A 15,225-nucleotide genomic window follows, 5' to 3' on the forward strand; every position below is an offset into this window, starting at 1 on the left:
GACAATATTTCTCTTGGAAATGCAGCAGACTTCATAGAAGTATGAAGCAGCATCAAATGGAAACACTAAAGTTCCTTGAGACTGAATTCGCGTACTTGACTAAATATAACTGACTTTCCACCACTGCAAACCAGATCCTTCAAAGGTTACTTGTGTCTACTCACTACAAGATACAAGGGGATTTTCAGAATCTCCTACTTCATGACTATCAAAGGTCTCATTTCAGGCTGGCCTCTATAATAACCATCACAGATACTCATTATCAGTAACAGCGGAGTCTCATCACCTACCTGCTGAGATAAGACAGAAGAAAGGGCTGCATGTAACTGAACATTTCACACAAGTTAGAAAAGGAGCTTTTGATGATATAATACTAATTAGAATTCAAATTAGACCTCAGCGTAGCAACACACACCCACCTTTTCCTGAGTTCAGAATCCACCACAACTTGTCTCTTCTTCTGTGGTGGCGGTGACTCTCGGGTCTGGCGCACAGCTGATACCTTCTCCCTCGTTGTCACCTTGGTAACGCTGGCCGTGACGGAGTGGGTCAGCTCGGACTGCTGGGACGCGCTGGCAGCCGATGAGAGCTGGATGCGCGCGCACACACACACACACACACACACACACACACACAAAGAAATACATTTAGACAAGCAGCACGCAGCAGCAGGCGCTATATCACTTTACAAGGATGTGTCAAAATCATACAGATCCCAAATCACCACTTAACTCACTCTCACATCTGTCTGAGTGCCTGCAAACACACACACACACACACACACACACACACACACACACACACACACACACAGTGCAACAGTGTCCTTGAGAGGCCATGAGTCAAAGATCTGTTATAAACAAAAATATAAGCCGGGATGTGTGCGGGGTTTCAACAACAACTGCAGATATGTGTGTGTGTGTGGTTGTGTGTGTCTTGATGAGTGTGTGCTCAGACAGCTGTGACATGGTTAAGGAGCAATCTGGGATTTCTGCGACTCTGATAGATTGTAACTGCACAAAAGGAGGAGTGAGAGAGAGAAATCAGAGAGAAAAATTAGCTTTTTTCTTTTCTAAAACTGCATTTTAGATGAAAGCGTGTGCGTAATCTAATTCTCCGCACTGTCCACTGTTTTCTTGTTACGTCGGTGTGTGTGTGTGTGTGTGTGTGTGTGTGCATGGCAGAGCAGGGAAGAGCCTCATGACAGTCAGGCTGCAAGTACTACTTGTGGGATAGCCTTGCTACCATGGAAACGCGTGTGTGAAGCTGAAGTGGCGGAGAGTGTGTGTGTGCCTGCAGAGGTCAATCTGCTAATTATCTGACTGATTATAATTGACAGGTAATTGAGAGAATGAGAGACAAAGAGGGAGACGGTGAAAGAAAGCTGGTGTAAGAGCCGGCTTATGTATATTTTGAATAGTTGTGGGGGAGGCCGGGGTTTGTTCTCTCTCTCTTGTGAACTGCTCATCATAAACACACCTCACAACAGTCATTCCTACATTAAAGGGAAGTTTAAAGTCTAGGATCATAATGGGTATCCCTTTCATTTTTATAACATCTTTTCCCAGCAAGCTATGAACCATCACACACATGTACATTCACAATGTATGGGGTTAGTTGTCCTTGCAGCTATCTGTGGGGTTTCAGTTTCAAAACACATGTAACTTTTGTAACTCGGTTTTGAAATGAATAGAATCACCGTCTCTATTATACTCTTATTTGTCTAATGTGAATCCTGATTATTTGTTTGAATTATTCTCTGTAATGAGAAGTAAAATTAAGGACTTTTGATAAAGCCGTAGTTTCACAACTACTAATCATGAATGTAACGTCTAACGGATGCCACAGGTGTGACGGCCGGCCCCACCTGAGCTCCTGACAACCGCTTTATGCTAACTACCACACATCTTTAGCTGCAAACTGAAAGTAAACTAAAATTAAAGCTCTTAATTTCCTTTTTTTTGATTATGAAATGCCTCATTGCCTACAAACTTTTATTCTAAAACAAATAGCGACATGAAAAATCACTCTGACCCATAAAAAACACAATCTTTATCCTCACCAAGTACCCAAGTTGTCTTTTGGAGTTACTTTAGTTGAATTAAGGGACCCCACTGCCCTGAACTGACCCTGTCAGGCAGCGTTGAAAGGAAAGTTTTTACATTTTTAGAAAGATGCTTATGCTTGCTTAAGAAAGTGACTAAGTACCAAAATGTGGAACTGTTCCTTTAAGTCCCAGCCTTTGGGGTGCTGCCTGAGATAGACTCCAAGGCTTAAAGGTTCCGTTGCAAACCTATAATATAAATAATTCCAACAATTTACACAATGCTCAGTGTGGCGCTCTCCAGATGGCTTAAAGAATAAAAGCAGCATGACAGTGCAGTATCTTTATCAGCAAAATTCAAAAACCATGGAAGCACTTTATCTTATCACTTGTCTGCGAGCACGTCAGCTTTAAAAGCACAAAAACAGAGAGACGGAGATAAAGACTGAGAGGGATTTACTGAGATTGTGTTGTTACAGAAAGAGATGAGAGAAGAGCAGGAGGGGGTGTGCGGGGGGGGGGGGGGGGGGGGGGGGCGACTGAGCGATCGAACATTTTCAGAAAAGTGATCACGAAGAGCGATAATTGTGTGGAGGTGTTGATTGAAAGCATCGTCACCTCCTTCGTCAGTGTGTGTTTTTGCTCACACACAAACACACACACACACACACACATAGCTCAGTCCTAATTTCATCCTTCCCTCCTCAACATTCTCCACCGCTGCGTAACCCCTGTAGGTGCTCAACGACCTCTGTCACCCAGCCAATCCCTTTATTTCCTCTGACCAAACCACTTGCAGCTACCAGGACACAGTTTGATCACAGCAGCGTTCTTACAGCGGGACAAATGTGACCTCAGTGTGTCTGGATGCTACGAGGGTTTCATTTTGACAGAAAACCACAGCGAGCCATCTGTAGGTCTGTGGACCAAAACAAACCAGCTTGACAGACCGGGACGTTTGTTACTCCGTTTATACATTCATCTTGCGATTCAGTTTTTCACTTGGTAGTCTTAGTCCGAACTTTCTTGAACTTGCTTTCAGAATTTGTGTTCACACTCGTGTTTTCTCTTTAACCTTGGTCCCTGAGCTTCCAGCTGAGTTTCATTCTACAACCTAATCACAAACTGATTAAGACCTGAGACACTGAGTGAATAAAATGAAGTGTAATGAGCATCTCTCAGCCCGGAGGACCACCAAAGCAGACAGACTGTGACCTGGCCGGACCACAGGCTGCAGGGCTAAAGGCTAAAGCAGAGCTCTTTTGTTTGGCTAAACTTTGCTGTCCCCTAGAATTCATGTTCCATTTGCAGCTTATTTACATGTCTAATTTTGTCACATAATCCTTTTGCTGGGTGTAAATATGTGTGTGGTTACCTTAGAGCAGGGGGGTCAAACTCAATCAAAGAAAGGGACAGAATTTAAAAAACGGTCTAAGTTGCGGGCCAAACGGGCTCAACGTTTAGTGAAGACTCTAAAAGTGACTCTTTTATTATAGTATATAATATAATATAATAATATAATATATATTTTATCCAGAAATATGAATGTAAACAGCCAAACTTCAACAACTTTTCCTCAATAAAATAAATAGAATTTTAAATAACTTTTTTCTTTTTTTGTACTTATCCTGCTGTAGTGTCTTCTTATATTTATATTCTTTAATTATGGCCACATCAGCTCCACTAACAAGACACACAGGTTCACCTCCGATATCGACAAACAGGTAAAACTCTGCCCCCCACCTGCTTTGAAAGTCTCTGTTTTCAAAGTCCACTTTTCGTTTAGCCATTTATTTTGGGGGGGGGCTAGCTGAAGTGTCACTATAACAGCGCTGATCGAGGCATTGATCCGCTGGTCGTTATACCTGCGGGAGGAGGGGCTGCTGCACAGGTCTTGACTAGTGCAGCAGCTGTTCAGTGCATTGTGGGATTTGTAGTATGAGAGGTGGGAGTGCTGTTTACCGATGGACCATTCTTAATAGTCACATGAAATTATCTCGCGGGCCGGATATAATTGTTGAGTTTGACATGTCTGGTTTAGAGGAATAGTTTAACATTTTGTGAAGCATTCACTGTGAGATTCACTTTTTGTCAAGAAGATCCCACTAAAAATCTACATACCAGCAGCTATAAAGCTCACTCACTGTTTCTAACTGCATATAATCCTTGGGAACCTGGTGCATGCTGCATGACCCCGCTGAGCATGCGTGGTGTACCTGGGAGCTGCTCATCTCCAGACTCTGTACCAGTCGGTCCCAGCGCTGGGCGAAGCTGTCCAGCCGTGCCTCCAGTTTGCTGGCCACCTCTTTGTTCTTGACGCTGGACAGCAGGTCCTGGCTCATGGAGCACAGCTTGTCCATGGTGGGACGCTTCACCTCCAGGTCCGCCTTCACCGTCTGGTGAAACACGCAAACACACATTCACACGCAATCTTAATGTGTCCTTGGATTTAATGAGAGGGACAGTGGGTCTGATGCAGGGAGACTCACAGCGAGACGGCGGAGGCAGGCCACCATTTCTGACTGGTCCTTCAGGTTGGAGGTCTTGATGGAGCGCACCAGCTCCTCCTTCTGAGTCAGCCAAGAGTCAAACAAGCACTGTGAGGAGAGGAGAGGAGGGGGAGGGAGGGGAGAAACCAAAGGAAAGAAGAGAAGAGAAGAGGCGCAGTGGAGTAGCAGGAGTGAAGAAGAGGAAATAGAGAAGGAGAGGTGAGAAATGAGGAGGAGAGAAGAGAGGAGAGGACGCGGTAACGAGGAAACGAGAGGAGCGGAGAGATCCATAGAAAGAGAGGAGATTGGTAGAAAGAAGAAACAAGAGGAAGGATAGATGGATGAAAGGCAGAGGGGGAGAGAAGGGAAGTGAGCAGACAGAGAGAGAGGAAAACGTTATCATGTGGAAGGCGGCGCACTTGAAGCCATTGTCTCCTGTTGGTGCAGACAGAGTCTGACTGCAGCATCCTGCACAGGCCTATTGTCTGTGACAGCATCTCTGCCTCTGCCCACGATTACAATGGGAATACTTCTGTTATCAGCGCACGGACGCTTCATTTGCACCCGGAGCCCGGGGTGCTACTTGAACAAGCATTTAGCCAGCCAGAATTGAATTCAATGTATTTCCTGATGTTTTGAATATTTAATCAAATTAAACGTGGTTCTTATAGATGTCTGGAAGCCATGGCAGCCGACCATCCCTCATTACAAAGCACAGTGGAGAGGTTATGTCACGACAAATCTGTACTTATCTGCGGAACTGAGTAATCACACTTCATCAAATGGGCCCCTGAGGCCCCTGGTCCCACATCGGGGGCACATTAACACAGGTACAATGTAAACATACAGAGATTGCACAGAGACTTTTAAACAGTAAGACTCCAGCATACAGAACTGAATTATCTAGATTTTTATTATGTTTTATGGAGTAAAAGTATCAGGAAAACAATCTTTTGTGTTCCTAAAGGTATGTCTAAATTATAAAAACAGCACTGATATACATTAGAGTCTTAAAATATCTTCTATTTAATAAATCGAACAGTAGGCAAAGGATGCCGATGACCCAAACGTCGGCAACGCAAATCCAGTTTAGGACATTTAATTAAGGCTGATCAGCTAATCGTGTATAATCCGATGTTGTGATTTTAGCTTCCTCAGTTATTAATCAAAGAACATGAGCAAATCGGATATTATGACATATTTAATTTCCTTGACAATGTCTGCTGTGGCTAAAAATACCAACTGCAAAGACGCTCATAAAGGACGGAGAGAATAAGAGTCATCGCTAATATGAAAGCCGTCAAAAAGAGAATCCCATAAATAACTCTGATTAAAATGTATATTTATGCTGTGCAATGCTGCATCTCTTAAAGGACAGGTCCACATTTTTTTCCTAATGCACTTTAATGTAAGTGATGGGGAGCAGAATCCACAGTCCACCTGTGAAAAAGTGTACTTTAATTATGAATTCTTTAAGTTTTTAAGTGCAAAATTCCCTCTTTTTCTACTATTTGTCCACTGCAGCTCAACAGGGAAACACAAAGAGGGAATTCCATACCAAGTTTGGGTTTCTTTCTAAAGAGCATTACATTACACTGGCCCAGCTGCACATTCTCTCTCAGTCTTGTTGTACAAGTCACAAAAACTTGTTCAACAAGACTCTTTTTAGTTATATTCGATGAAGTGACATTTCTAATTGTGTGATGACATATGATCCACGACACATGCTGTAATTCAGCTGATCCTTTCCGACATAAACGACATAACACGAAGTCTGTTTCGGCTTAAAATGTCTCTTAAAGCCTTGCACAATGTGGGAGTAGACACGATCTGGATGATCTAATCTCATTATACATGCAGCAAATACTGCTGTGATCCTGCCTGAGCTACACACACACACACACACACACACACACACACACACACACACACTTACCTGTTCATTAGTGAAGTGCTGCCATTTCAATAAAATCTCCTGAAGCAGAATCCAGCGTTCTTCTGTCCATCTGCAAATGGCTGCCCAGCGGTCACCTAGTACCTACACACACACACACACACACACACACACATCATGTGTTTATGTCTACATTAGCACAGAACTCCTTTTGAATTATTTCCCCTCAGGGACTGAAACATTTTCAACACGTTACCTCAGAGGCTGATGGATTCACATTTTCACGTGCCAGGGTTTTTTTTTTTTTTTTGTAGCTGCCAAAGACGCAGTTTGATTTCTTTGCAGTTTGATTCTGATGGTGATTGTGGAAGCGTATGAAATCCAGGGGTGACAGGAACGCAACATCTCTATTTCTAATCCAGGCATATACAATAATGACATGTACCATATGTGTGTATAAATACAATACCTGCTTCCAGCTACTTTTAGAGTGTTAGAAACCAGTTGTTAAATGTTTCCATACATGCTTCTTCATGGGGTTCAAATTAGAGAGTTACCAAAAATTCAGGTATGACATATTTCCAGTTTCTCATTCTACTCTTTCTTTGATCACATGACAGACAGAACATCACCTGATTGGACGGATCGATTCCATTCAGGCTTGAGTGCTTTTCTCAGTTTTAATTTGGTGTCCAATTTGTTTTTATCATTCAAATTCAGCAACTTGAATAGAGTGGTTTTAATATTGGATACTAACAGTTTATATATACACACTACTCACAAAAAGTTAGGGATATTCAGCTTTCAGGTGAAATCTCAGGATGAACCTAAAATACATTCTAACCTTTCCAGGTGAACTTAATGTGACCTTCTCTAAACTTTTGAATGCACATGTCCAACTGTTCAGTGTCTCAGTACTTTCTGCACCAGCTGCTGTTCTCTAACAAGAAGCTTAACAGCAACATTCACAACAGGTGTGATCCATGAATCCACCAATACATTTCCTGCTTCAGTTAGAATTGGTATTTAAACAGTCCTCCTCATCCTGCTGTTCACATTCTGACATCATGAGACCAAGACGACACCTAACAGTTGATCAGCAGCACCTCAACACTGGAGGCTTCAAACAGGAAGTCCTCAGACGGAGGTGTTCACTGAGCTTAGAGGGTCACAGAGTGTCATCAGGAGGTTGGAACAGTGATACAGAGACTGGAAGAGTCACAGAAAGGAGAGGAGTGGACGTCCTTTGGCCACATCCCAATTTATTGAGACACTGAAAATGTTTTGTTGTGGTATACCTACCACTGTTGGTAGATTTTCTTCAAATAAATAGTTTAAGATGAATAAAATGACCATTGCATGCTTCTACTTAAATGCCCTACTTTCATGATATAATATCACTGTAGCATTCACTTTTTACATTTTCCATATATTTCACCTGAAAGTCGAATATCCCTAACTTTTGGTGAGTAGTGTATATATATATATATATTTCTTTTTCTTATTTTTATATTTCTATTTATGTCTTGTGGTATGTTATATGGGAGAGGTTGTACTTTGCTGTATGATGACAATAAATCTGATTCTGATTTTAGCTGACTGTGTGAAAAATAAAGTTTTATTAAAGTTTTGTATGATTTTACATCATTCATCCACACCACCCCTTAAAAAGGAAATCAACAAATAGTTCCCATTGCTCTTTCCTGTCTTTTGGCCATATTTGGCGTTCTGTATATAAAAGTTCTTGGCCCAGCCTACAGATCAGAATACGTGCATCACAGCACACACATAGAGGCTGTGAGCTGTGAAAGTTGATTTTTCCTGACTCCATTGTATCGGTGTATTGGCAGCTGGCTGTAAGCTGAGTAAAACGGGAGAGGCACTCTTCCGTTCCATTTAACCGGCAGAGACAAAACCCACACTGTGTCCACCGAACAAAGTCATCAGAGTGACAGAGAGGCGCGGGGCGGAGGGGGGGGGGATCGGCGGGGGCGGGGGAGGAGAGGAAATGAAAAGACAATGAGATGCAGAAAAGTGAGAGACAAGCGGCAGGCGCGGAGAGGGAGGCTCAGCAGGTTAATCTTAAGATGAATGGCCTGTAATTAATCAAGTGACAGTTCAACAGCGGGGAGAAACCCGGGAAGGCACCTTCTCTTTGCATTTTTACATTCCAGCACACAGTGTTCCCCCTCATCTATTTATCTCTCTTATCTTGTATTTGGTAATAAAGTGCACTGCAGGAAACAACGCCAGCAAACACGGAGCTGCATTAGGTTTCTAATGATGTTAAGTGTGATTATACTTTGCATTCTGCACCACAATTGTGCATCGTAATTGCTTAATATGACGTGATGAATCCAAGATACTCGCAGCGGCTTTAATATATTTGTGCAAATGACTTTCTTTTATTTTGTTCGAAGGAGTTTCTAACTAAAGTTCGGGAGGAGAGATTCTCATTTTCTGCTAATCTGCTTTCAGTACAGCCGCGTACTTTTATGCATAACTCCTCAAACCTGTTCTCCCCAAGGAAGAGTTTCAGTCGCATCCAATTATCCAAATTTCTTCATTTCCTGTTTGGGTGCATCGCCAGCTCGGCCCAAATCTACCTCAGCTGGCTTGCACCGCACCTTCCCCCAGTGATAAGAGACTGAACGTTTTGGGATGAAATCACCGCGACTTCCCCTTCCTCGTGTCAACTTCCTTTTCTCCCACCGAGTCGGCTCTCCATCGCAGTTCACGCCTCGGCTATCATCTGCGCTCCAGACTGCGGTTTGACATTGTTGAAATGTCTTCCACTGGCTGTTCTCCTTATGCATGAATGGATCATCATAACCACGGGCCCTGAGGCCAGATACCATTTTGACGCACAGATCAGGAAATGTAATCTGACTGTAATCAGAGGGTAAACAGAAGAACAACACTGTCTCATTCATCAAACTTTACTTACTAAAGCTGTGACTAGGCCTGAGTATTGACACTTCAGTACTTTTCTGGTACCGGCCCATTAAGCACTGAAAGATGGTATTACATTCAAACTCTTCTTCATCTATTTTCTAATAAAACACTCTCAGATTTACAACTGTGTCAGTTTTAGACCACATTTTGTTCTGGTTAAGTTATTATATGGCTGATAATGCTTATGCAACTGAGAACTTGGCTTCTATTGTTGCATGAAAGAATGGCGTGTTGAATATTAATGCTGCTGTATGTTGTGGAAATAGTTGGAGAGAAACTTGTGGGTAATGATCCTCAGATGTAAAGTAACTTGCAGAGAAAAAAAACACATTTTGTTTGACGGCGACACGTTTAACCCTTTGAGGGTCTTCAGCACTTTCTAGTGTGTTATGATTTTTATTTTTAGCATATTTTATCAGTTTTTCATGCATATTGCTTATAATTTTGCAAGATGGTGAATTTTTCAGAGTTCTCAATTTTTTTCATGTATTTTTTGTGTATTTTAGACCATAAAATGATGCGCATCATGACAAAAACATGGCAATTTAAGGGTTAATTTTTTAAAAAAACTAATTAAAATTTGATATGTATGATTAGGGCTGATGCTGGTCTAAAAAACTATTTAAAAAAAATTTAAAAAAAAGAAAGATTTTTAACATTTTTATGGCTTGTTTTTATGCATACACATTTATGTGTGTAAGGATCTTTAACGTGATTATTTCTGAGGACCTTCAAGGGGTTAAACCTCAGTTTTGCATCTGGAAAGTGGTACCGATGTTGGTCTGCAGTTTCAGAGTGAGATACAATCCAACAATAGAGTCGTGGACAAAGACAGTAATAGTGTGATGGTGCTTTGACACGGAGCAGCATCCTGCAATTAAGGCTAGTGTATTAGGCAGCAGAGGAAATCAGCGGCTGCAGTTTTAATAGATTTCAGCTTTATTCTTTGTAGTGCACGGGAGTTAACAAGGGGAACTAAGGCCCGTGCTTCAGAGGCCAAGACAAGCGTGGAGAATTAACCGCACAAACAGGCAGCAAAAGTCTGGCTCCTGGCTGGAGTCTGCATGATGAGAACTTATAGGGTAAACAAAATCAGCAGAGAGCTACAGCACACACGCGTACAGCACAAGCACATCTCTCTGGCAAGGTCTAATTACTGCACAACACCAAAGACAAAACTATCTCCCGTTCAATCTATTTTCCCCGAGAAACAACAACTGCTGAGCCCACTCCCACTGAGAGAGAGAGGGAGCGAGAGGACGAGGGGAGCAGAGAGAGGCTCCAAAAATGTTATCAAAAGAGATGAGAATTAGCTCAGGAGGTATGGAATTTCCCAAACGCTTGTGAAGTTTGTGCAACAGAGCATGTTTAACACGTATTCTAGCATGCGACAGTGTGTTAGTGTGTGTGTGTGTGTGTGTGTGTCCCTCACCTGAAGTTTGCTCTCCAAAGCGGCGGTGGCGCTGTCCCCGCTGCTCTCGTCCACCACCACCACCATGTGGGTCAGGGAGTTCACCCTCACCTGCTCCAGCTCCAGGTCCTCCTGCAGGAGCTGCAGAAACACAAGCAGGAATGAGTCCCAACAGGAACACGCACAAACTGGCTTTAATGACGGCGACTTAATGGCAGAATTTGACTGGAGGCAGCAGAAGTAAACATTGTTGGCTTCCTGTAAGACCACAGGAGATCAGAACAGAGCGATGTTTCAACTATGTCTCCTTAACACTGGGTGGCAAACACAACAGCTGCAGCTACCACAACAGATAAAACGCTTATTTTTGTGGGTGTAAGATTGTTGGTTTGCTCCCTTCAGTCATAATTTCCTCCTTTTTTTCAGCCCATTAAAAAAAAACGTTGAAAGCCTGATGTGTACGCCCATCACTGACCCTTTTAACCCCCCCTATAGGGAGTCACACTTCCACCTGGAAACTTTATTCAGGCTTCAAACAAGTCTCCACACTTTGTACTGTATTGTGTTAACCTTGTGTCTTGCGTTGTTTTTCCAGATACAGCAGCGCTCTTTTCAGTCACACTGACATTAGGTATCACGCAGAACGTTCGAACCTGCAATCACTTTAAGATTCAGCTTTTCCAAAAACAGAAAAGTCTTCAATCTCTTCATGCTCCCTCACTTCATACAAACTGTATTCAACAATGTCACTTTTATCTCCAACAACAGTTTAGTCTCACAGCTGTGACTTCAAGTCCTTTCAGGTCTCAGATCTTCACCCTTACACAAAAAAAAATCTTCATCTCTTCTAACTCCCACAGCTTCCACTGTTCAGACACACTTTAGTCCATCTGCTTTCATTTTCTCAGACTTCAAATTCAATTGACATTTTCTTTTACTTTATACACTCGAACTGGCACTAATTTCTATCAGCACTCCCACTTCCACTGAGCCTTCCAGCTGATGATATCATTTACACTTGACATTTCAACTCCTTTTAGTGCTTCAGCTTGATCTTCAACTTCTGTAAGCATTTTCATTTGAATAGATGGTTCAACTCAGCATTCGCACTCACATTGACACTGAAGTTATTCTAATTTTCCGTTTCTTTCAAATTTGCATTTTAACTGAAACTTCAACTTCATACTGTATCATATATAGTTTTATAAGTAGATGATGTTGTTCCTTTATGTAAAACAATCAAAAGTTCCTGGAGCTCAAAGTGAAGTCCTCTTTTTGCTGGTTTTGTTCATCCAAAGGTCCACAAAGTAAGAATGATATGAGTGAAGCAGCAAACTCTCATGTCTGTGAAGCAGAGACCAGCTAGTGTTTGGTAATATTAGTTGAAAAATTAAAGCTAAAAAAAACCCTTGGAGGCCAGTTGATTAATCATTTCAGCATTAGTCTTAAATTCTTAAAACTCAAAGAGCTCAAGATTAATATGTTGTTTACCATATTTTAAGATGCAAAGGCTTTAACGGTCCATGCTCATGGAAAAGAAACACATGGACAAAATTTAATTAAAGATGCCCCCCAGGCACATTTAACAAACGCAAATGTAAACGGTGAATTCAAAGGAGAAAAGAACAAACTTGTCCAAACAGCCTAAAACGCAACTCACTACAACAAACATCCAACATGGAGAAAAGAAATTCTCCAGTCTGTACTAGCCTCCATCTTTCAATCTGTGTGCATAAGGACTGAAACAAGAGCCTCCACTGAAAACGTCTGACTCCCAGCCACAAACGTGAAAGTGTAAAATTTGCCCATATTGTTTAAACCCCCCCCCCCCACACACACACACACACACACTGCTGGTAACAGGATTCAATTTTCAAAGCTTCTTAAAATGATTTCTCCACTGGTTGCAATCGCAGTCAAAATGAGATTCCAGTGTGCAGCAGAGGAACCGCTTTCAAAAACGACAAAAAAAGTCGGGGACACACACACACACACACACACACACACACACACACACACACACAGAAATAGCATCTAAGTCTGCTGTGTTTGTTCCTGTGGTTTTGGTGTTTGGTATGTTTCCTCACGCTCCTTTGTACAACATTATGATTGGTGGTAATCTGGCCAATCTGAGCACATTTTCTGTTTCTCCCCCTTTTCAAGTGGTAGAAAAGGCACGAACCTGCTGTCGTCACATCATAATCATCGGCGCTCCCAAACTGGAGCCAGCGCACCGCTTAAGTGTTTACCAGTGAATTTAATTTCCGCAGCCTCTAAGTGCTGAGGTTGGCTAATTGTTGTCTCCCCTCAGCCGGAGCCTCTGCAGGTTTGTTGTGTTGAGTCAGACTCCTACTGCGAGAAGAAAGTAAAAACCTTGAAGCCAAGCAGCCATTTGACAAGAGTTTGTAAACAGACGGTTAATTTGAGGCTTTTCAGCTGTCAGAAATCTTTATAACTGCTAGATGAACAGATGGAGTTAACGTGGGTGCGGAGCAATTCTATCTATGTCGAGACTGATAATTCGTCCTTGACCTTGGGAATGGTGGTTGGCAAAGCGACTTGACCAGTTGAAGTGGTATTGACAGGACTAAATGGTGGACGTCAAAGAGCAGAGGGAGTTTTAGGCTTCCTGGTCAAAAGGTGAGGATTTGAAACCTGACAGGTTTTGAAGCATCGCCCTTTTTTTTTTTTTTTATTCTTCAATACCGATCCTGAAATCACAAAAAGATATCAAGCAATAACAAAAAAACTTATTGAATAGTTTTAGCAGCAGGGGAGTGAAAATAAAAATATATATATATATTCCCTGAAAAGCATTTTGCTACTGGCTTTTCTTCCCTAATTTCTCTGGTCTTAAAGAACAAGAGAAAAGAGCTGAATGTGCACAATCCCCCTTTTTTTACGCCACGTTTTCAAAGAATGAAGACTTGCTTGCATGGATGGATTACTGAATGGGACTACTGGGAACAGATCCAAAGGCCCAAGGGGTGTAGTGTAGTACATTTTATTTCTTGGGTATTTTGTATAATATTTGTAAAGAGGTCTCGGCGTTGATCTTTTCCAGGAGGAAGCTTTAGAAAGGATTTAGACAGCCTCTCTTCATCTCTGGACAAAACATTATCGCACAGGGTCAGTTGTCAACCAGCAGCGGCACTAACAGATGGTTAACCTGCATAATACCGCTGCAAACAGCAGCAGCGTACTGTATGATAAGGGGACTGTAGGATGTGCCCACTGTCTCATAATCTGTCCATGCTTCCTGTTGTACGCCAACATGCTTGAACATGTGGATTAAACAGGGTCAAGCAATAAAGACGAGAGGTCGGATCAGCTTTCCTGTCGCTGGTGCAAACATGCATCCTCACTCCAAACAAACTGCTTCACACATTTTTTTTCACAAAGGAACTCTCACACAGCCTTGGTGTGATTTTTTTTTTCAGTGCAATAACTCTCAGCTAGACAAACGAATCTGAATAAGAAGTAAACACTGCAGATAACTGCTGCCTCAAACTGAATTACAATATGTGCACGTCTAAATGTTCCTGAGTCTAATCAGACCAATGTCATGAAACCACTGGTGAAATGTTCATCATTCATTCATTTTTGACAGTGCTTATCCTCAGGGGTCACGGGGGGGGTGGGCACAGGGCACGATACACAGAGACAGACAATCAATCAAACTCACACTCACACCTATGGACAATTTGATGTCACCAATTATCTTAACCTGCATGTCTTTGGACAGCGGGAGGAAGCCGGCGTACCCGGAGAGAGAGGCAACAGTGCTGACCGCTGCACCAAGTTATGACACAACAGCACTAATCATGCAGAAACAAAAGTACAACAAAGTTGAAGTCTGAAAATATACTGCCCCAGTGCATGCTGGGAGGCTCCCTCACACATGCCTTCTACTCGACAGACTTGGCAACTGTAATTAAGGGGGTGGAGCTTAGGAAACAGCCAATAAACAGGATAATTTTAGCTCGATAACAACATGTCAGCCTGGTTTAGTTTAACTGCATTTGAAAAATGAGGCCCAGGCCAGCAGCTGCCCACCTTGTGCTCTTCCACTTGGTGCTTGACGTCCTCCAGGTCAGGACCCAGCGGTTGGGCCCCCATCCTCTTAATCCGGGCCTCCGTCACGTCCAACCAGTCCGTGAGCTGCTGCAACTGCTGGTGCTGCAGCTCCATCAGGACCTCGTGCAGTCTGGGAGCGACAAGACAAACCAGTGAGCTGTCGACGGCGCGTTCATACCGAGGGGGTTCAGCATTATCAAAAAGCCTTGAGCCTTACAGCTCAGAAGGGCAGGAGAGCTGGTTAAACACGCAGATGCCCGAAGCATCTGATTTAATTGGTAGAAAGGGTAAAGGCCACTTATCCGGCTCTTCTATTCACCCCTGCATTATGACAGACCTCTCCTGTCTGTCTAAG

The 15,225-nt window shown here is 42.6% G+C and overlaps 1 protein-coding gene across 1 annotated transcript in view; it reads right to left on the reverse strand.

The window, feature by feature from the left end:
- The window catches only part of dmd (dystrophin), a 242,792-nt gene that overhangs the window by 105,898 nt on the left and 121,669 nt on the right, over window positions 1–15,225 (reverse strand). Inside the window, exons 13-18 of the mRNA XM_070855842.1 lie at window positions 14,850–15,000; window positions 10,815–10,934; window positions 6,470–6,571; window positions 4,534–4,641; window positions 4,261–4,440; window positions 420–589 (exon numbers count right to left, since the gene is read on the reverse strand). Coding sequence (XP_070711943.1) covers window positions 420–589; window positions 4,261–4,440; window positions 4,534–4,641; window positions 6,470–6,571; window positions 10,815–10,934; window positions 14,850–15,000 — 831 coding nt within the window. The remainder of the gene's footprint in view (window positions 1–419; window positions 590–4,260; window positions 4,441–4,533; window positions 4,642–6,469; window positions 6,572–10,814; window positions 10,935–14,849; window positions 15,001–15,225) is intronic.

Source organism: Pempheris klunzingeri, chromosome 24 (genome assembly GCF_042242105.1).
Source record: "Pempheris klunzingeri isolate RE-2024b chromosome 24, fPemKlu1.hap1, whole genome shotgun sequence".
Classification (NCBI taxonomy): Eukaryota; Metazoa; Chordata; class Actinopteri; order Acropomatiformes; family Pempheridae; genus Pempheris; species Pempheris klunzingeri.